Genomic DNA, 23,276 nt, shown 5'->3' with positions numbered 1-23,276 from the left:
CATGGCAAACATGAGGTACATAGATATAAGTCTCAACTACCACTTTCAATCATATTTAAATGTGCAGTTGGAAACATTTTGTTAATGAAAAGATTAGCTTACTGAATTTTTTATTGTGGGAATATTTGGAAGGTGTTAGTAAAATTAATTAATTTGAAAATAGTAGGTAAATTTCTAAGTAAAATGCTAGAAAAACTTCCTTTCAAAGAGTCAAATAGCAAGTACGGGTTCAAGCACAACTATCTTTTAAACATACAAGAGAAATGTAGCTATGTTAAGTTACTGTCTTTTAAAAGATACAAGTGTCTTTTGTTAACTGTCTTTTAAACATAAAAGTGAATGCATCTATGTTTAGGTATGGAAGCAGAATATTTTTCTTTTAAAAAAACTGAACTGAATCAAATATTTAAATGATGCACTGAATTACCCTTATGAAGCATGGGTAATATATTCCTATTTCTCAGACATTGAATTTATTAAATGTTGAGATTAATGCATATTTCTTTTAAAGGTGCTTAGTTATGATGAATACACTGTAAGATCACTTTCACATTATTTATAAACTGAACAGCGGATGTATTATAGAAAGAATAATTCTTATTTTAGCAATCATGATCTTCATTTGAAAGATAACTCCATAGCATTTCTTTAGTTGTCGGTAAATATTCACTAATTATGTCATGGTCCTTTTATTTTCAAAGAGAAAATGACTTTGTCCTTGCATAAGGTCAAATTCATTAACAGCATATGGATGAGGATTTAACTTCTTACCTATTTAAAATATTAACTTCAGAAGAAAAATAATATAATGTGAAAGTGGATACCATGTTTTGACAGTTGATTAACACTGACCCGTGATGATTCTATACTTCCTCCACTTACACTAACTTATATTAAATAAGACTGTTTTATTCCTAAGTGTGAATTTTCACAGGAGAAATCTGGCAGATAGAGATCCTCACCATCATCTGAACACTCGAACTCGACTTCCTTTTCTGAATTGACCAGTCAAAGAGAAAGGAAAAGAAAAAAGTATGACCCGTTGAATTTAAAGTGCCAAAGCATGTAGTACAGAATAATTTAGTTTTCAAAGAGGAGCTATAAGTTGGCTAGAAGAAAAAAAAAGTTCTGAAAATGTTTCTTTCTGTAAAAGGATAATAGTGGAAATAAACATCTTAATAGGAACTGTGAATTCTCCATCACTGAATGCTACAGAAAAATTCAAAAGAAGACATTTGAAAATTTTAAAATACCATATTTCTACCAATGTAACATTAAGAAAAAAACAGAAATCAACAGTCTTTGCCAAAATCTAGACTGAATAAAATAAGTAAAAGGAAGATACAATTATAAGTTGAGGGAAGCAACTGGTGATCGGAAATGCCATCCTAATGGGAATCACAAGTGCATGACTCAGGAAATTCCCAAAGTGCACACAGACAGGTGGTGAAGAAATGACTGGGTATGAACAGAAGAACTGACAAATGATTTCTACTTTCTATTTTCAATGTGAACTGACCACCTGACTTTGAGTCAAGTTCAAATATGAGAATATTAATTAATTCCCAACAATGTTGAAGTATTGATGAGGAATGTATGAATCTGCCATTGGAAGAGAGAGAGAAGGATTAAAAAAATGAAACATTTAGATCATACTATGGAAAGATAACAAACATTATTATGCAAATATAAAATTACATTCCATCAAAAGAAAACTCCCTTAAACAAAATACAATCAGTAGAAAACAAGTTGCGTCATTTTGATTAGAAATCCGAGAAGTCAAAATATCCTGTTGTTATCTTCCTTGAAAGATTTTTCTAATATTTGTTCAGTATATGAATCTTGAACATGTCTCTAAACCTTATGATAAAAACACAGGAACAATTAAGACCTTAGAAAAACCACTAGAGCAGAGAAATGTGGTCATTTGACGTTGCATTTTCCAGACCTACTATTTATTTTAGGTTATATACACTTCAACAATCTTTAGCATACATCATAATTATTTGTAAAAGTATTTAATTTTCATGGATTTTCAGGTCACCATGGTATTTGGGACTGTAGTAAATCAGAGAGGATTTAGACATTCAGTTTCTATGGTAACTCTATAGATGAATACTACTTTTTTGGTGATTATTTAATATATAAACAAATAAAAATACATATCTTAGTATATGTATTAGTTGTCTTTGTTTATTAATTTTGTAAATATTTCTTTGCATCTTATTATCAAGAACAATAAAAAATAAAAAGTGCAATGACTTGGGGCTTATATTTAAAATTATCCAGCATCTGAAAGTCAAAAATGGTTGAAGATAACCCATTTAACTTACCTTTACTCCATCTGGTTTCTTCAACAAACTCTTGGCTGCTGCAAAGTGAGAGCAAAATCAGTTTAGTGAATTGCCCATCAAAACCCTCAGCTAGGCAACAAGACAGGCAGGTTATTGTTTCCTTCTACCACCTTTGCTGAGTTATGGCCAACATATGCCAAGTTATCAAGGTCACACTGATGAGCGCGAGCTTACAGGACATTGAAATACAGTATCACTTTTCTGGTTTTGCCACAACAAATTTAGAACTAAGTTCTTATGTAGTTCATTGAAAGAAATTGAAACTTTGCCAGTTGTGTTATTGGACTTTACTGTTGTTTGCGAAAAGGATACTGGAACTTTAACTGGACTATCCTTTTGTAATCCAGAAAGTTAGTTTCAATCTTGAGACATCAGCTGACAGATTGTATTACATGTTCATTCACACCACAAGTATGGTGGCCATGTCAGTTCTGCCACTGAAGCTCCTCTTTCTAGAGGTTGAAAACTCATTTGTAAAAATTTGCTCTGGCGAAATAACATCTTTATATTTTTTGAAATCAGAGAATTTTAGCTTTTGTAAAAAATATTAATGACTGAATTTATAACAAAATGGCATATTATTGACCTAGAGCAAATTTTTTAAAAGCTTAGCACATGATCTTTAAAAAAATGGCATTATATATTCTTTTATACTTCAGAATTAGAATATAAAGACTTACTAAACAAAAGCCTTTAGTAAAATTGAAAATTTAAAACCATACAATTTGAGATATGGTATAAAAGAAAATAAAATCTTCAACTAAATCAGAAAAATCCTAAAGCATAATGTCTTCTGTAAAATTCATTTCTCATTTTTCCTGGGGGGAAGCCTTTGTCATTCTTTTTGTTATAGGACTTCTTGAGTATATTAAAAGGTAGAAGAGTCATCCTTTCAAAAATATATTTATGAATGGGTACACACAGAGTGAACAGATAACATAACTGTCAATGACAATTAGTACACCAAGTGTAGAACATTCATGAATATGTAGAACAAAGTGTGTACTTCCATTTTATGTTAATTGTATGTAATAAATATTTAAGTGCATCAAAATAGAATTTGGCAACTGAATTGAAAGTACTTAGCTAAATAAACTTCATTTCCTGATATTTCTTGTATTTGGGACCTTATGTTGATGATGACTTTGTTATAATTTTAAATATATTTAAAAGATAGAAAAGTATTAATTTTATTTAGTCTTTAGCAACAAGGCTGTTAATTTATTATCACTTGAGGTTGTAAAGAAATTGTTGCCTTAGCAATAATACTGTTTGCTTGGAGCTAAAAAGCAATAATATTAAGTAATTCCTGTGGCAGTTAATAGGTTAGAAAGCAAACTCAGAATAACTGGAATTGCAATAGCAAGCAAAAAGAAAACAATGATCCAGGGTAAGCAGCGATTTGGCCTAGGAGATGCAGAGAAGTTCCTTTTGGTTACTAATCACCTTACCTCACAAGAAATACATTCCACATACAGGGAGAAAAGAAAAAATAAAAACAACTTTATAACCATATACTCATGGACAGATTATTTAAAGAGCATGTTTGGCAATGAAATAGAATGAATAACATACTCCAAACTAAAATGCAATATCAAGTATAAGATGTAACTGAGTCTAATGTTATTCTGTTGATTTTGAAGTGATGGATAAAAAAGATTTACTTTTCATGCTAAGACAATCAGAAATGATATAAAATCCATATATTAGTCATGAATTTTTAGCTCACAGGATGATGGAAAGGAAAATACGAGTTAAACAAAAAGTTTATATAAATGGGTACAAACATTCTTTAATAAAGGCCCAATTTATGACTCTGTTTAATATTTTCATGAAATACATAATTTTAATTCTGGAGATATTTTTAAAGTTAGTTTGCTATTAACAATATATATGATATAAGCCATCCTACCTTTCAATGATTCATGAATTATTGGGCCACAGTAAATATTAATTTATTTCAATATAGTGTATATTACCTAATAATGAGATGGCATTGAACTCACTCATATAAATGTCAAACATATTATTCAATTGTTTACAAAACAAGTAACTTGACAAAAGTAGTTACAAGATTTTATTACACCAAACAACATACATACAAATGACCAACATAGTCCCTCAGTTCATAGCACTGCTGACTGTACTATTATTACTGCTTTTGGTTAACAGACTATGTATTATATTGCCTCTAACCAGATGGCAAGTATGCAGAAGTCACCATTTAACTAATATAGCTGTGGAAAGAATAGTTGATAATAATATGATGGGTTATCACCCGATGTCACTATCACATCCAGGCTCAGCAAAATAAAGAACTAAAATAGCTGGATAGATTGATGCTGTATATCATTATTATGAAAACTAAGGTGGTAATATTTTGGCAGTAAGTTTTGATAATTATTCTAAGTCTAAATGTCAAAATTGTGAGCTTATCCATTGTAGCTTCATTGCTGCTTCTGTATCTCCCCGTATATAAGACTGATTATTCAAAATGTAAATTTTAGAAACCTAGAGTTTTTGGACAATCTATCAAAGAAGGAAACTCTGAAATTTCTGAAAATAATTTACACTTTTCTCTCCCTTTTGGAGTCATTTAATAACAATTCATCTCTTTGGCTTCTTTTAGACTCTGCTCAACACACTTATTTTTACCAGAGGAGAATTTGTTATCCTGTGATATGTCAGTGTGGCTGGTTCTCTTTAAGTTCTGGAGTTAGATACCTTGGGCAGTTGTAATTAGTTTTACTGCATTCCAATATACTACTGTACTTTGGAAAGAATGTAGGCCTAAGAGAAATTAGTTCCAAAATAATGGTCTTCTTTTAAAAATATTGCTTAATGGAACTTCCTATAAGAATGAGACAAAAAACTTATAGTTATTATTTTATGAAATAACAATTAATACATTCTAGGGTTGATATGGAAAACTACAAAATGAAGAAGTACATATCTCCAATATTTGTGTGCACCACAGTATTTGAGAGAAGGGTGTCTAGTCCATAGCAGCACTGACTATTGCCTAGAATTCTCTGGGTTCTCCCATGAGGGCTGTAGTCCCAAGAGTTTCTGCAGCAGACAATACCTTAGAGGAGTACCAGTGGCAGTCACAGGTGTGAAAGGAATCTATGCCACACATTTGCCATACCCAAACAATAGAATTTTTCTAATAATTAGATTTTGAATTAAAAAAAAAAAAAAAAAGACCACTACAGAGGACAGCAGACAATAGGGAGAACAGTTTTGAACGCATGTACCTGAAAAATTTCTCGTAGCCAACATAGTTGTCAAGATGGCACCCTGTCAGAGAAATAAGAAAAAAAAAAAAATCAAGGTTGTAAATCTTTTACCTAATAAATAGTCTTGGGCAACAAATCTTCTCCTGTTCTCATTTTCAGTTAGGAAATTTTTTTTTTTTTTTCATTTCCAGAAGAGTCCTAGACCTGTGCCTTTTGTGATGCTGGGATCACTGTAATGTGTGGACCAGATGGATTATGAATCACATTGCTCTTTCTCCTGAAGGTAGAAACTACTATATGTGGCACCACACTGATCCTAGATTTTCTTCGTGCCTGATTATGGTGCATATTCCATTTTCCCACAACCCAGAAACATAACAATATGAAGTATTGAGATCTACACATGTAAAAGCTTTTGCTAAAAGTTATTTTCCCCCATAATAGTTCACTTTCCACTCTCGCAAAAACATGAAATTTCATACCTTTAGTTTTCGTCTAGCATTGAATTTCTTCAAGCAGTCCACAGTCTCCTGTCTGTGCATCATGGAAGCCACAGTGGAACGTTGCTGAAAGAGGAGAAAAAATAATTTCATTGAGGATATTTAAAACATACTAAGCATAATGGTATCTTCAACTTCATTAAATCTTTATTAATAGTGCTTGCACTCATGATTAATTTCAATTGCCAATGTTACGTAAAAATAAGAGAATAATTTTTTCATGACTATTAGCAACTAAGCTGAAACATTTATGAATAGAAAGTCTATACGTTTATAAATGAATATCACTGGTTTCCCACATTATCTTAAATTCAGTAAATCTTTAGTCACATTTCTATTAGACTGCTTTTCTTTTACTTGGTGCCATATTTATTGCCCTAATGTTTGACACTCATTCTAGAAATTTACTTAAGCTTTTAGAGTACCCCAAGATTTCCACTGTTTTTTCTTAGTACTTTTGTGTTATTTTTTTCTTCGTAGTTCTAAAGTTCATTCAGACCATTATGGCCATGTATTAATGTTACCAAAACTCCACTCTTAGTTTTCAAATCTCAGATTTGTTTCTAAAGCTGCTAATGATAAATAATTGAACTCTATTTTCTTCTTTTGGGATGCATTAACTCTTGATGTTACCTTCTCAACCTGTATTCATCAGTCTTGTTGACAACTATTATGGCAAATGGTCTGTTCCTTGTGTTACTATAGACAATATTTACTTAGAAATCTGTGCAAATCGGATTTGTTACAATTATAAAATTTATTTTAAGTCAATTCATTCTGACTTTCATTTTTTTTCTGCAAAATTATTTTAAAATTCATGAAAAATATATTAAAGGAGAGTTTCATTTTTTCATTCTCCTAAGGTTTTTGGAGAATTGCTACTTACACAGATCCATGGATGTTTCAGTGCTTCTGAGGCTGTGATGCGTTTGGCAGGGTTGATGGTAAGCATTTTATTGATGAGGTCTTTGGCTTCAGGAGTCACTGTGTCCCATTCTGGTGATGGAAACTTCAAAGACATAAATTTATCAAGAGTTTAGAAAAACAGATGCATTCAGTCAAATGAGGAAGAGACAAATATATTAACAATTTCATAATTAGTAAATTTCTTTATAAATTTACTTTTTGTTTAAGTTAAATTATACCCAAAATAGATAAACTGATCTAGGTATACTCCATATATAAATCTATATATGCTGAATAGATAAGGGACAAACACATGTACTAAACTGCATATTACACATAGTGAATACATTGTAAAATTTAGTAAAACAACCTAAGAATTTTCTATTCCTCTCAAAATATCTTTGTTTTATCTGAAAATTAAATTGTATGCAATCTTTCTCATAATTATCTGCAAAAGTAAGTAAAAAATGTGAGGTTTTCACATGTGCTAATGTCATCATGCTATCCTACATTACACAGCTCAATATGAGATATTATATACTTTCACATCTCACAAACAATAAGAGCAAAGATAATAAAACAGCTTCAATTTCTGGGCCAACACTGAACTAAAAATCATGGCAGCTTGAATTGCTATGGTGAAAAGAAATCTGAGACTACGAAAGCATCATCAGGATTTCAGGTAAACATCTCAAGAAGTTTAATCTAATTATACATTTCACCCAAGTGCATGACAGTACCCAACTCTCAACAACTTCCATTAGTATTCCATCATTATATTAATAACTATATAATAAAACTAAAGATCCAAATTTTCTTTACACTAAATTTTTATTGGCAATCATTTAATTTTATTTTAATATAATTAGCTTAATTAATAGATACTAGATACTATATCCTTCATGGGTTAAGAGAAATTTTCAGCACATCCGTCACTAAATTTTTATAGTTCATGAATTTTCTCTCTCTCTCTCTCTCTCTCTCTTTTTTTTTTTTGGTACTGTGGATTGAACCCAGGGGCACTTTACCATGAGCTACATCCAAAGCCCTTTTAATTTTTTATTTATTCTTATTTATTTTTTAAATTTTGAGACAAGTTCTTCCTAAGTTTCTGAGGATCTTGCTAAGTTGCTGAAACCAGCCTTGAACTTGTGATCCTTCTGCCTCAGCCTCCTGGGTCATTGGTATTACTGGCATGTTAGATTTTATAGATAATTTCTACTTATACATGTTTAGCTTTTATAGACAATTGTGAAAAAAAACTACAATCACTGTGTCTTGGAATTTACACTTTCAGAAGTTATAGAATTAGCAGTTTGTGATCCAACAGCCAAATGAAAGATGAGAAAAATGTGATTGCTTTGTTATTACCTACAATTTTTGCCAGTTTAACAATGTAATTTTTAAATTCCATAAGCTTATCTTGAGCAGTTATATAAACTTGCTCTTAGGAACTGTTGGGAAAACACTCCTAGCTGTGTCTCAGTGTTGGTAGGTTTCCTGGCCGCAAATGAGGGGTCAATTTTGCCTAAAGAAAGGTGGGTCCTTTCCTCATGTTTCTAGTTTCCACAAAGGCACTCCTCTGTGTTCACCAAGCAGTGCATCTGAGGGGCCTGGTTCTAGTCTGTAAAGATAGTGATTGTGCTAGCTGTAGCATGCAATGATGATTTGGTCCAATTATTAGTCTGTCTAGAAAGGAAGGCTTCAAAATAAAAAGAATAGACATTTTAAATTTTTGATAGCTGATACACTGATATCCATGTAAATACAACATTTTCCCAGAAATACATTGAACAGGTTGAGACTGGACAAAATATAATAAAAATTTTCATATCACTTCCACACTGAACTTTTAACTTGTGCATATAACATGGACCCAATACTGCTTGGTACTGGGATGTGTTGGTCAATGATGGAACAAATATGTGACAGTAGTATCATAAGTTATAATGGAGCTAAAAATTTCCATTGCCTAACAATGTCATAGCTATCACAATGTCATAGCACAATGCTTTACTCATGGGTTACACTTGTGGTGACACAAGTGTAAGTGTATCTATTGTGCTGCCAGTCACACAAGTATAATACATACAATTGTGTATAGTCCATGACATTTGATAATAAGCAACTATATTCCTGGATATGCTTATGTATTTACCTTGCCATGTATTTATTGTTATTTTTAGAGTATACTTCTTTCGTTTCTGAAAAAACAATTGATTATAAAATAGCACACCATGTTATCCCAGCATCACATGTGTAATGGCATCACACATCACATGTTTACTCCATCTGTTGCATCAAGAGGCCACACCAAGTGACTGAGCTACACTATCTAGGTTTGTGCAAATATACTCTGATGTTTGTACAATGATGGAATCACATAACAATGCATTTCAGACACTATCTCCATCATTAAGTAACACATGACTATATTTTTCAAGAGAGGAAATTATATCAGGGAATTCAAAGCTAAGATATCAACAGAAAGTAGATAAATAAATCCTTCCTCTTTAGGTACTGAACCTAATTCATGAATATGTGTGTATATACTTTCAACCATTTTAATCATAAATTAAATGTATTAGAATTATGATATTGTGATTATCCAGTATTTTTTCAATTGTGAAACCCATTGTTCAAATAAAAGCTTACATATAAACTCATTCAGGTAAACCAGACCAAAAAATGATATAGTAGAATGATGTTCTATTTGGTACATGAATTACTGCAAAGTATTACTGATACACATTTTAAAATCATGTGATAGGCATTTGGGGTTAAAATTCAACTAAAAAGATAGTAATCATCTCTGAAGCAGGCATTTTCTTTTTTAATTCGTATGCACTAAAATCTGAACATTTAGACAAGTAAAGTCTTTCTTCAGAGACTTCAAACTTCTTTACATTTTAGGAGATAGTGAGCTAAAAGGAAATACCAAATGTATACATTTGCTACAATTCTTACTCTTTATCTTCCCTTTCCTAAGGGAGAGGGAAATAAGGGAAAACGCTGAGAATTATGGTTAAATGAACAATGAGAAAATATGACTCTGAGTCAATAAACCAAAACAAACACTCCTCTAAGGCAGCATGAATACTTATTACATACATCATAAGCTCCAGCCTTGATCTGCTGGTAGAGTCTGTGTTGGTCTTCATCCCAGAAAGGTGGATACCCCACCAGTAGGATATAGAGAATGACACCTGGGGAAATGAACATATTGACATAAGTCATACAGACAACAATACACCAAATATGGCTGATCCTCAATGATATTAAGCTGCACCCATCAGAACAGAGAGAATTGCATTGTTGGAAAACTTCTGAGACACATTCTGATCTATGCTGAAGCACTGCATGGGGGCTAAAGTCCTCCTATACTGGAGAACTCTCACCTTGTCAGTCCACCTCACTAAAGTCTAAAGATGAAAAAATATCTCCTGTCATTTTGGGTGACACATTCTTTGGCTTCCTCATATTCTTATCTATGTAGATTCTGAGTAGGCTGAAGGTTAAAAACAATGTGTTTTTATTTTCTCATACTTATTTTGCTAGTATTCAGGACACTTGAGTGATGGCATCATGATAATAAACTCAGGCTCTAAATGCCAGTGTCCCTAGGAGTAAGGATAAAGATAAAGATAAAGATAAAGATAAAGATAAAGCCCTTTTCTCTTTAGTGATCTCTGTCTTCAAAAACAGTTTTCAATTAAACATCCAGACAAGCATTGCTGCAGAGGAATATATGTGTGTGTGTGTGTGTGTGTGTGTGTGTGTGTGTGTATATATATATATATATATATATATATATATATATATATATATATATATAGATACTGAACCTAATTCATGAATATGTGTGTATATGCTTTCAATCATTTTAATTATAAATTAAATGTATTAGAATTATGATATTGTGATTATCCAGTATTTTTTCAATTGTGAAACCCATTGTTCAAATAAAAGCTTACATATAAACTCATTAAGGTAAACGTATATAACTTATATAAGTTATATAAACTTATATAACTTATATAGTAAACTTATATAAACTTATATAACTTATAAACTTATATATAATACTAGAGAGTAAAAGGGAAGAGAAGGATGAAATTTCACATTGAATTTAAATAAATAAATAATTGCAATATGATTTGATATATTTTTCATAAATATGTAATAAAGTCACTTCCCTTGGTTTCTTAATGGGATTTGTTCTAGAACCATACACAGGGATACCAAAATCTATGAATGCACAAGTCCCTTATACAAAATTGTGTAGTATTTGCATATTAACTAGACAGATCTTCCTATATACTTTAAATCATCTCCATATTACTAATAATACCCAATATAATAAAAAAGCTAGGTACATAAGTGTTATATTATGCTGTTTAGGAACTAAGGACAAGAAAAAGAGTCTACATGCTCAGTACAGATGCAATTTTTTTTTTCAAGTATTTTTGATCCATGGTTAGTTGAATGCACAAATGTGGAACCTGCATACAGTGGGCTAACTATATTTACAAAGTAATTTAATCAATATATGATTTCACTTTTTAACTTTTTGAAGTTAAAATTATATATTCATAGCTTTTTTAAAAAACTTGTTTTGAAAACGTATCTGCAGTCTAGAGGTCTTCTGTTTTGACACTATAGTTCTCTTTATCATCAAGTGTTCCTCCCGCTAATTTTCAAATACTTTATTGACCTGCTTCATTCAGGCCTTTGGTTTCTTCTCTAGCTCATCATCCTGGAGGAAGTTCTGCCATTCCTCTGACCTCTCCTGTATGCTGTTTCCTTAAGCCTGGAAAACCTGAAAGGGGAGAGTAGGACTGGCGGCTCTCTACCTGGATACCCTGGAACTTTGTTGTTCCCTCAGGAGAGGTGGCTTCATGGCTTCTATACCTTGTCTTTGCTAGGGAGACCTAGCATCATCTCTGTTTATCAGTATGGATCTCTTTATTAAACAAAGAATACTATTACAGCTAAAATGGCTTGAAGCTATCGTTGAATTGCCTTTGACTTTTACAGCCTATTTCAGAAAAGAGTAGTTCAAAGCAAAGTCACATGAATCATTAATAGAATGCTATAGTTTGGATTTTGAATGTCCCCCAAAGTATCATGTATTAAGAATTTGGTCCCTAGTGAGGTGCTATTAGGAGGTGGTAGAATAGTTGAGAGGTAAGGATAGTGGGGTGTCTTTAGGTAATTGGGGGCATGCCCTTAAAGGGTATTGTAGGACCTTGCTCCTTCCTCTTCCTCTTTTGCTCCCTGTCCATGGGGTAAGTGGTTTTGCTGTGCCTTGTGCTCCCACCATAATGTACTGCCATGTCACCAGACCAAAAGCAACAGAGCCAATTGATCCTGGTCTGGAACCTCTGAAATCGGAGCAAAATAAAACTTTTCTCTATAACTTACCTCAGGCATTTTCTTATAGGGATGAAAAGCTGACTAACACAGAGTCAAACATTTTATACAATATTCTTAATTTTTTAAAAAAAGTACTTACATTTTAAAATCAATACTAAAAGTTACTTTACCAGAGTGGAGTTGTTTTTTAAAAAAGCACAGTGAAGAAAATTAAGATATATTGCTATCTCATCTTTGTAACCTAAAACTAATTTTTCCATCTTTACTACATTATAGACTTAATATATATCCATTTATATTTATTTTCATATACTTTTTATTTTCAGGTGTAATAGATATAATCAAGTGACAATGATTACCATGATGATGATGACTGTCTGTGTTTATATTCCCAAAGTGTGAGTAGAAAAGAAGCTAAACCTGGGTAGTTTTAGTCTCACCTACAGTTCAGGGGTGAAGAAGAAAATTTGTTTTTCAATGACAATTGTTTGTGTTGAATCTGGACATTTTCCTAATAATCAGAAGAGTTGGGTTGTTATAAAATTATTAAACAGACTCACAGCTGAGACATTTCTGCATTCTGAACTCAGGCTGCTCATTCTTCTAAACTGACTGCAGTTGATAGTTGACGTAGATTTCCCTGGGAAGGGGAAGCTCATTGAGGGCCCATGCCCTGAGAAGAGCAGCCAATGCATACAAAGATACCCACAATTTAATTATTTGAATGATGAGTTTCTATGCAAAATGTAACCATAAATAAAACAATAGTATAAGCATTAGAATTAAAAGTCACTTTTTTGGACAGAAGACTAAAAAAGAAAAAAGAAAAAAAGCAAAGGCACTATTGAATAGGCTGATGTGAAATTGTTAATGCCTCTTTCAAAAAACTCTGTTCCCTAAGCTTCTATCTACTCGCTTATTAGACTAGAATCCTAGGCCAGAATTATGCTCTCTTGTAGTTCTGTTTGTTGAAGTTTCAGATTAACTATGAGAATTGTAGCATAATGATAGTACAATATTAATATGTTTATTGCAGGTAACCTTTTCTGAGTAGTTAGATATGTTTTAATGCATTACCTCATTTAATCCTTGTACAGTGCCTTGTGGGAGACACTGTTACTATATTAATTTTCATACTATATTCATTTTCATTTCATGAAAAAATGAGGCTGAGAGTTTCAGAAACTTTACTACTTGAGCCAGTTAATGGCCTAAAAATTCCCTCAGCCACTTTACATACATGAATGGGGACTAAATTTAACATTTTGTGTCATCTGAGAAACATCAAGTTACTAGTGAAGAGGTCCATTTGGTTCTGCCTTAAATGTTTCCTGACACCACATTTTCCTATTTGCTGTGTATTTTAACAAGTGGTTATTTAAAAGTGTTTGTTGTTTTTGGGAGTCTTTGCCTTGACAGTAAAATTCCGATTTACCTTTTTCTATAACCTTTATATTTAACCTCATTCTCCCTTGTTAGAGTAAAAAAAAGATAAAAAACAAAAACAAAAAAAACCAACCCAGCTTTTTTTCCTCTTCCTATGTCACTAGGGCAGTACAATTTTTGTTTTTGTCTTACAAAAACATATCAGGGGGTGATATGACCCCCTCAAATACTGGGTGTCTCTCATAACCTTAGCTGCTTCTGATAATCACTGCCTACATATTTCATTAGAGGTTGCAAAATTATGACATTTCTAATTCTGTCCTAGCTTCTTTAAAGTAAACAAAGCAAAACCTGATCAACTGCTTGTTTAAGCTGAGGTGCAGTTCCTGTAGGAAAGGATAGAGATTTATTTATTTTCCCATGTATTAACCAGTTTTCAAAATAATTCACTGACTCCCTAAAACCCCCCACAGATCAGACTCCTCTTGAATTGTGGTTATCATTATAAACTCATGGATCTAAACTTTTTGATGTGGTTCAATTAGTTACGCTTCTTTTGCTTAGTGATCCTCCTTGTCCTGTCTCTGATCAGTTGAAGCTTCCTCAGGTAACCTTCTGGGTTCTGTTAATACAAACCCAGTGGCTTTTAATGGTTTCCTTTGCTTCTGGTATAACAGGATGCCCCTGTGCCATTTTATACTCTTTATGATCCACACTTGGAATCGGCCACTACTACAAGAAGTTACAGTTCCTTTCAGTGGTAAATAGCATGTAGAGATCAAAGTTGGGCACTTCGTGTGCTGTGGGGACTATAGGCTTCTTCAACAAATAATCGAGAAATGAGAAGAGTGGCAAGAGAGAGGAGTGGAATCTGTAAATTAAAAGAGATCTAGGAGACTGGAGACCACACCAGCAACAAAACTGTGGCACAAGAGGGCAAACAGAAAAAACTGTAAAATATCTGATGATGTTAAGCAATTATTATTAATTTTTTTTAAAAAATTAGTGGAACTGAGGATGTAGTTTAGTGAAACAGTACTTGCCTAATATGCATGAGGCCCTAGGTTCAATCCCCAGCACCACGGAAAATAAATAAATAAATAAATAAATAAAATTTAATAGTTAGTATTATTGTCGTACTTTTAAAAGACTCATTTTAAAAATATATGTATTGATATGACCTTTGGATTTCAATGAAGCCATCTTGAGATGGATGAATAAGTGGGGGTTTAGGTGAAACAAAATCAGTCATCAGTTCATTATACTTTTCTTTCCTTTTGTGTATTGCAAATTTTCCACAACAAATAGTTAAAAAACTACTTTTGACACAGCTGGTTCCACATAATATTTAAAAACCAGTTTTTATTATTTCCTGAATAAATTTGTGCTTGGGAGATATTAGAGGTGTTTGATTAATAAGAGTTTGGAGAAGCACTGATTACTGATTAGGCAGAAAAACTACATTATCAAGGACATTCAAACCTGATTTTAATAAAAGCTAATGTTAGAAAAACAGTTAAACCTACGATCACACTAATCATTGAACGTTTTAAAGGCTGATCTTAAGAAAGAAGAGATGAAGAAGAAATGCTGAAAAACTCAGTTAGTGGAAAGAATATAATAACCTAATCAAGATATCTACTTACCCTTGGTAAATAAAAGGGTACATTGTGAGTCAACATGTAAAATGCATGTGGAGTTTGGAGATTCACAATTAACTATATAAGTGACAAGTGTGGCTGTTTCTTATCTTGCAATATGATAAGGAAAAAAATCACCATACAATTCAAATAAGGAAAGTGCTCAACTAGCATTCTATCACCTAAAGACCAATGACGGTAGAGCAAGGGGCTAGAATACCAAGGCCAGCAGGACAGGAAACCATTTTTCAGATGTTGAAAGTATGTACATCATGGTGTAAGAGTGGCAAACTGCCAGGCCTTCTGTTGAGGTTGAGTTAAATGCCTGATCTGTATTGTGCATTCGATGGGGAGGGAACCAGGGCAAGAGGTGTGTCCATTTGTCTGACAGGTAAAGCTACTATATAATAACAAAAACATCATGTCATCTGTTCTTTTGCTTATTTTATAGAAGTCAGAAAGTGATTATTTTTAGAGAAATCTTCTGATAATAAATTATAAATATGAATGCCTCCCAAAATAACAGGTTCAAACATCTGGCCATGAAATCTGTGGATCACCTGCATCGGACTAAATGTTTGTGTACCCTCAAAATTCATACGGTTAACCCCTAATTCCAACATGATGGTAATTGCAGGTATGGTGTTTGGAGGCAATTGGCCATGAGGGTCATAATTCTCATGAATGGGGTTAGTGACCTTATAAGAAGAGGTCGGAGAGTCAGCTATGCCTCTTATTGCCACATGAGGACACTATCAGATGGTGGCCATTTGTAACCTCATAAAAGGCCTTCACCAGAACCAGATCCCGCCATTTGGGCACCCTTATCTTAGATTTCCAGCAACTGTAACTAGTTGTTGATAAGCCTCCCAGTCTATGCTACCTCATTAGAGCAGCCTAACCTAACTACGGTACCATCTGTTTGCAACTTCTGCCATACTGTGAGCCTCAAAATCTGCTTCCCTAAAAGAAGTTGCAACTAGCTGGGGTAGTGCTGCTCAAAGTTGGTATACGTCAGAAAACTTATTAAAATGAAAATTTCTGAACCTCAATCCAGAGAATCATTTTTGGTTTTCTACTGTAAAAAAACAAAACACAAAAAAACCCACATAACATTAAATTTAAATATAAAGCATTAAATTATATATAAGATATATGTATACTTTTTAAGTGTATACTTCAGGAGGGTTAAGTACATTCACAGTGTGTTGAAGCAGATCTCCAGAACTTATTTTTTTCTTGCAACACTGAAACCCTATACCCACTAAATATGAATCCCCCTTCCTCTCAGTCCTTTCTACTTCCTGTTTCTATGAACTTGACTCTTTCAGATATGTTGTATGAATGGTATCATACAGTATTTGCTTTCTTGCTATTGACCTATTTTGTTTAGTATAATGTCCTGGGAGTTCATCTTTGTTGTAGTATGTGAAAAAAATTCCTTTATTTTTAAGACTGAAAATATTCTACTGTCTGTATATACCATATTTTCTTTACTCCATTCATCTGTTGATGGACATTTGCTTGCTTCTACCCACTGGCTATTGTGAACAATGCTATTAGAAACACAGGTGTGCAAATATTTCTTTAAGGTTCTGCTTTAAATTATTTGAATATGTACTTAGCAGTGTAACTGCTGGATCATATGATCCAAGAGAATTTTATTCAATAGTTTTGGGGTAGATCACAGTACTGGGAATTGAACTCAGGGGCTCTCAACCACTGAGCCACATCCCCAGCCCTATTTTATATTTGATTTAGAGACAGGGTCTTACTGAATTGCTTAGTGCCTCCCTTTTGCTGAGGCTGACTTTGAACCTATGATCCTCTTGCCTCAGCTTCCAGAGCCACTTGGATTACAAGCATGCGTCACCGCACCTGGAGAAGTTGAACTTTTAATAAGCACTTCAGGTTACTTTGAAGAATGCGATCTGTGGTTCACAGTTTGAAAAAATACCAAATTAGGGAGACTACACATTCTAGATCTAGAGAGATTTAAGACAATAACAAGTTCAGCAAAGAAGGATATTGGTAAAGATTATGTTTGGGAGTAGGCCCCAGGAGTTGAAGACTGTTGAAGATACTAGTGATGAAGAATGAAGGCAGAAAACCTTTCTAAAATTCTGAGGCAAACCTGTGATGACCCAGTGTAAGGGAATCACAGAACTCCAAGTGGCAACAAATTGCCCAGTGGGTTTGAGATTTCCAAATGATAAAAGTATACAATATTTTTTAAATTAATTAATTAATGTTACAGTATAATACCTTTTAACATATAGTACACAAATGGAGCACAACGTCTCCTTCCTCTGGCTGTACATGGTTCAGAGTCACTCCACTAGTGTAATCATACATGTATATACTGTAATAACGTCTGTCTCTTTCTACTGTCCTTTCCATCCCTACAACCGCACCTCTCCCCTTTCCCCCTCTACACAAACCAAAATTCCTTCATTCCTCCCTATGGCGTACCCAATATTGACTTATTCCAATTGAAGTATGAAAAGGCTAGCCTCAGAAATCATGCAACTGCTGAACCTAAATTTATTATAACATAAAAGAAAAAACGTTTTCCATAAAATTCCAAAGTCACAGTTGCTAATTTATTATCACTCATAACTATTCAGAGTGATAGCTAAATAAGATAGAGAGGTGGTAAGAGAACCTATGTGGTGTGAGGGAGGGGCCTGTTTGTGGGCTGAACAGCCTTCCTGTCTTCCTTCCTTCTCACCCTCCTGCCTTCTCCTTCCCGCTTGCTTTCCTTCCTGCCTGCCTTTCATCTTTTCTCCCTTTTTAAGCTAGATTGTACAAGGAGCTCTATTAAAAACCAGTGACATCTATAAATATTTGTTCACCACACAATGGAATTGTGGAGGGCACTACATATACAAGAAAGCCATCAAAATCAATTTACTATTGTTAATTGTGGAACAAGGTTCTTGCTACATTAATGCCTATTCTTTACTTTCCAGTAATGGACTAGCAACTTTCAAAGATCAAGTATAGGTCAGATCACACTCTGTGTGAGATCACAAAAGCAAGGTAATGGTGGCATTTGAGATTTCCTGTGTGCAGGTAATTGCGTGTTTCTAATAAAAATAATGTACAGACTTCTTTTAGTTCCTTTATTGATGCCGTGCTTCACTTTGCTCTGTGTCAACTGCCAAAATTACAAAGAACCTGCTATGATGAATGCTCATAGATTAATTCACATAGAAGACTGACTGCCACTCTGGTAAGTGGATTGTTTTTGTTATCTGAATTGTGCCATTTCTTACTACACAACTCAAAGTCTACTCTTAAAAAGAAGGACTAATTGGCAACAGCAAGTACTGACTGATGATTGAAAAAGAGTTTCCCTCAGGGTAAGCCACAACCTAAAAAGCAATCAAATAATATACCCGTTACTTTGGTGGTGACTACAACAGTGATGAGCAAGGGTATCTCATAAATAAAATTAATGTAATATAATTTTCATGTTACCTGAGTGAGAAGGCATATAATAAAATGATAAAACAGTAGTTCCATACTGATAGCAGTGAATAAGAAAGTAGCCATTTTCCCCAAACATGTGATATTAGAAAATCTAATTAAAATGCCATAGTAAGTATGTGTGATCCCCAGCACATTTTTAGGCACACAATTTAGAGAAGCACATTGTCCTTAAAGAAAATGGGAACTGGCTGCAAATATGTACTTTAACTAGATCTTGTCACAAAGAGGCCCACTGATTGCAGAAAACTGTGAAGAAAAAGGTAAGAATAGAAAAGGGCAAAACAAAAGGTGTGGCCACAGCTAAACGGGGGTTGAAATCTTTGATTTCTACCCTTTTCCAGTCAAGAGATTCCATCCCGTAAGTGATCGCACATTTCACAGATATGAAATACTATTATGAAATGATACTTCACTGTTTAAAAAGATTAGATACAGAAGCTACATTATAGAAATGTATTTGCACAGAAAATTGAGAAACCAAGTGGATTCAAATTTACCAAAGTAATATTAAAATTGAACATGGTGTGCTTAGTAAGGTAAGACAGTCGGTCTAAGCACTGATGATATATCAAAGGTTATAAAAAATGCAGCATCTGTGCTCACCACAGATCTATTCAGGCTCAGGGCTCAGGTCACCTCAGGGTAGCTCCATATGTACAGGTGTCATCGATTCTGCTATGCACCCAGGGAACAATCCCTAGTGCAAAGATATCAGGTTTTTTTTTTTTTAATATTTCTTTTAAAGGACCTAATACTCTTCAATATCAATAAAAGTTATACATTGTGAAAAAATGTTTTAAATAGAAGAATAAAATTATTTAGATTCTTTGAGTGAACAGAATTTTGTTCAAAAGCTGTAAAATTTGTCCACAATAATATCTTTTACAGAATAAAATAAATAATAATTTAAAAAAGTGTGTGTGTGTGTGTGTGTGTGTGTGTAAGAGAGAGAGAGAGAGAGAGAGAGAGAGAGAGAGAGGGGAAGGGAGAGAGAGAGAGAGAGAGAGAGAGAGAGAGAGAGAGAGAGAGAGAGAGAGAGACGGAGGATAATGGGGAGGGAATGCAAATTTGGTTTTCAGTTAATCAGCTAAGAGCATCATAATATTCAGCTGATTATCATACTGGCAATGTTAAGTCATCCAATAAAATTTGTTTTTCAAGTCTATACTAAGGAGAAATGTCAGTTATCTAGAATCTTCATTTCTAAAGAAATACTTTGTAGTAATAATAGTAATGGTAACTAACACATTGTCTTAAAATAAATCTTAGCAGTCCTATGGGAAAATATTATTCCATTCATCAGAGGAAGCTGCAATGCAGAGACTAAATAACTTGAATTATGTCATATAGCAAGTGTGTTTTCTTCACCACTATCCCTACCCCTCTTACCCATGAGGCAGATAGGAGGAAAGCAGGGAGAAAATAGGAAGGAAACTAGGAAAACAAGGAGATAAAGGAGGAGGTCAGGGGAGGCTGGAAATGACCTTCAGACAATCAGGCAAAGAAAAACCATGAAATGCCCTGATGCCAGTCCTCCTTCTCCTAATTACTCATCAATCATACCATTCTATCTCTTTAGTATTCAGCGTCCAAACACAACATTCTACTACACCCCTCTATCCTTCACAGAAATATGGCTCTATCACATTTTAAAATATGTTTAAGAATATGAGTCTACCTTCCACAAAACCCATCACTGTCTGCCTGACTATAGGGCCATTCTGCTGCTTTTTAAGGTCGTCAGCAGAAACAGACCCATGCGGGGAGCTAATTTATTGCAAGGAAAATATTCCAGCTATCTGCCATAAGCACTTAGATTCGGACAACAACATTTTGCAACAGTGCTCTAACTCAAAGGCATTTGAGAGTTCATGCTGAGCAGATACTCAGGTAGGCAGAAGAAAGGCAGAACTTGGACCCACCTAAGACCTTATCCTTAAAGCACATGCCATTTCCAATCTTTTAGAACAATAATGGCTGTTTGCTTTTTAAATTGCTTTATAGGCTACAACATGTTTTCCTTTAAAGTGTGCCTTATTTGACCCTCCCACTGGATAATATTATTTTACAGGTAAAGAAACCAGCACAGAGATATTAAAGAAAGAGGAAGAGTAGGTATAAAGACTTAAAACTCAGGTGTGGTAACTAATAATATAGTTCTTTGCTCATAACCGCCTTAATAGGCATGGAGCTAATTCTGAAAACTCAAGTTTAAGATTAAATACTAAGTTGTTGTTTCTAAGCCTATAAAACTGATAAGAAATACAGGATGGAATTATCTATCACTGTGAAGTAGGCGTGATGAACTTCTTTTCTTTCTATTTAAAATTAAAAGCAAATCTAATAAGTTATTTTCAGAATCTAGAAACAACTTAAAAAAAAAATCAACTCCTTCCATGCTGACAAACCAAAGGAAATGAAATCTGTCTACAGCACACTAGTGCCAAACTATGGTAGTTAAATACCTACTTATAGACCAGATGCAATGAAACTCAAGAACTTTAGAGGACTAATTTGTGTTGATAACCTTAGTAGAAAACTATTTCAGAGTGTCCTGTCATATCCCTTTATTTCAGTCTTTCATATATTCTGAAATGAAGAAATTCCATTATATAACTTAAGTGGAAATACTGCCAGTAACATATTTTTGAGTCTGTACAGGACACTTCTTGGAGTAGATTTGGCTGATAAAGGCCTAAAACAGAGCTCAGTCCCCAGAGGATGCCAATTTCATTATTTTCTGAGATTTATTTTATCCTTGCCAGGCTTCTTGGGAAACATGACATTTGTTGGAAGAGCTGGTTGGATCTGTTGGGAGGATGGGAGCATGAACACATGACCCCTATGGTAGGTGTGCTCAGGACCTACGCATTTGTATCACCTGAGAACTTGTTCAAAATGTCAATGTTCTCATCTCAAACATGTTTTCAGAAAAACAGCAATCTGAAGTTTTAATCAGATCTCCAGATTTATTGCTGTAGGCAAAGGTTTGAGAATCTCTCCTAAGAAATTCTGAACTGATGATTGGAGAGTATCAACTTCAAGTAAAAGATACGACTTTAAATTAAAACCAGAGAATGAATATTTAGGGACTCCCTAAATTCATATACTGTGATGGTATTAGGAGGTGGTACCTTTGGTAGTCTGAAGACCTCATGAATGGAATTAGTGCCTTGGAATGAAACCCAGGAGAGCTCCATTATCCCTTTCAACATATGAGATCTTCCCCCACAAAAGATTGCTGTTTACAAACCAAGAAGCAGGTCCTCACAGACTTTGAATCTGCAGCACCTCAATCTTGCCCTTCCTTGCCTCTAGAACTACAAGAAATATATATAGGCTGTTTAAGCTATCCAGTTTCTCATAGTTTGTTATAATAGCCCCCAATCATTAAGACATGAGGATAATGCAATATTTTTTTGAAAATATGATTCCTTACCACATGCCCACATATCCACTGGTTTTCCATAAGGATCTTTACGTAAAACTTCTGGAGAAAGATATCCAGGTGTGCCAGCAAAACCTAGGGAAAATAGATGTTTATTATTTAGTATTAACATGACAAAATCAATATGATATAGGAAACTAAGAAAACTTTTTAGTGGCTTTATCAGATGATATGTTTGTCATTTGAAGCAAAACTTCCAGAGTCCTGAAGTAATGTAGACTAGTTTAGTTTTTCTTTTCTTTTGTTTTAGTGGGGAGGTGGGGATGGTGGTACCAGGGATTGAACCCAGGGGCACTTAACCACTGAAGCACAACCCTGGCCCATTTTATACTTTATTTAGAGACAGAATTTTGCTAAGTTGCTGAGGCTGGCTTTGAATTCCTGTCTCAGCCTCCTGAGCTGTGGGATTACAGGTGAGTGCCAGTGCACCAGGCTAGTTTTTCTTTATACTAAGTAATCAACACTAGTCTATCCTGCCCTGTAGTTTATTTGGAGGAAAAAATACACACACACACACACACACACACACACACACACACATCTTTTATCCAGATGTGGAAATCTATCTACTGTGTTGCATATTCTTGTATACTTGAGGCCACTTTTTGGTTAGTAGTTCTTGTATCACTTATATGAGAGTTATAAATCTGTAAACAAATAAGGAGAAAACTGGAGATAGGATAAGGACCCTGAAAATGATGATAGTTATCATGATATCTAAATAATGGTATTATGAGAAGAAGGCACCTATAAAATAGAAGGATATAAAACACAGAAACTAAGGATACAAAAATCTATTGGGTGGGTGTAGGGCAATGAGGCTAGAGATGGGACTAAAAGTAACTAAATATATCAGGAAAAGAAATAAGTCTAAAATATATCCAAGAGCTCAATATATACTAATAAAATATCAGGGTATATTTGTAACTAG

The 23,276-nt window shown here is 33.9% G+C and overlaps 1 protein-coding gene across 12 annotated transcripts in view; it reads right to left on the bottom strand.

Moving 5' to 3' along the window:
• Window positions 1–23,276, bottom strand: part of Camk2d (calcium/calmodulin dependent protein kinase II delta) — a 300,003-nt gene that overhangs the window by 43,926 nt on the left and 232,801 nt on the right. For 7 of the 12 annotated variants that reach the window (XM_076864712.2, XM_076864709.2, XM_076864713.2 and 4 more), the window contains exons 8-13: window positions 22,337–22,420; window positions 10,112–10,206; window positions 6,981–7,103; window positions 6,077–6,160; window positions 5,613–5,655; window positions 2,335–2,372 (exon numbers count right to left, since the gene is read on the bottom strand). In XM_076864712.2, the coding sequence (XP_076720827.1) occupies window positions 2,335–2,372; window positions 5,613–5,655; window positions 6,077–6,160; window positions 6,981–7,103; window positions 10,112–10,206; window positions 22,337–22,420 (467 nt within the window). The remainder of the gene's footprint in view (window positions 1–2,334; window positions 2,373–5,612; window positions 5,656–6,076; window positions 6,161–6,980; window positions 7,104–10,111; window positions 10,207–22,336; window positions 22,421–23,276) is intronic. The other 5 variants (XM_076864716.2, XM_076864710.2, XM_076864715.2 and 2 more) reach the window with 1 other exon arrangement.

Source organism: Callospermophilus lateralis, chromosome 8, assembly GCF_048772815.1.
Source record: "Callospermophilus lateralis isolate mCalLat2 chromosome 8, mCalLat2.hap1, whole genome shotgun sequence".
Taxonomy (NCBI): Eukaryota; Metazoa; Chordata; class Mammalia; order Rodentia; family Sciuridae; genus Callospermophilus; species Callospermophilus lateralis.
The sequence above is the reverse complement of the archived record's forward strand: the minus strand, read 5'-3'. Positions and strand labels throughout refer to the sequence as shown.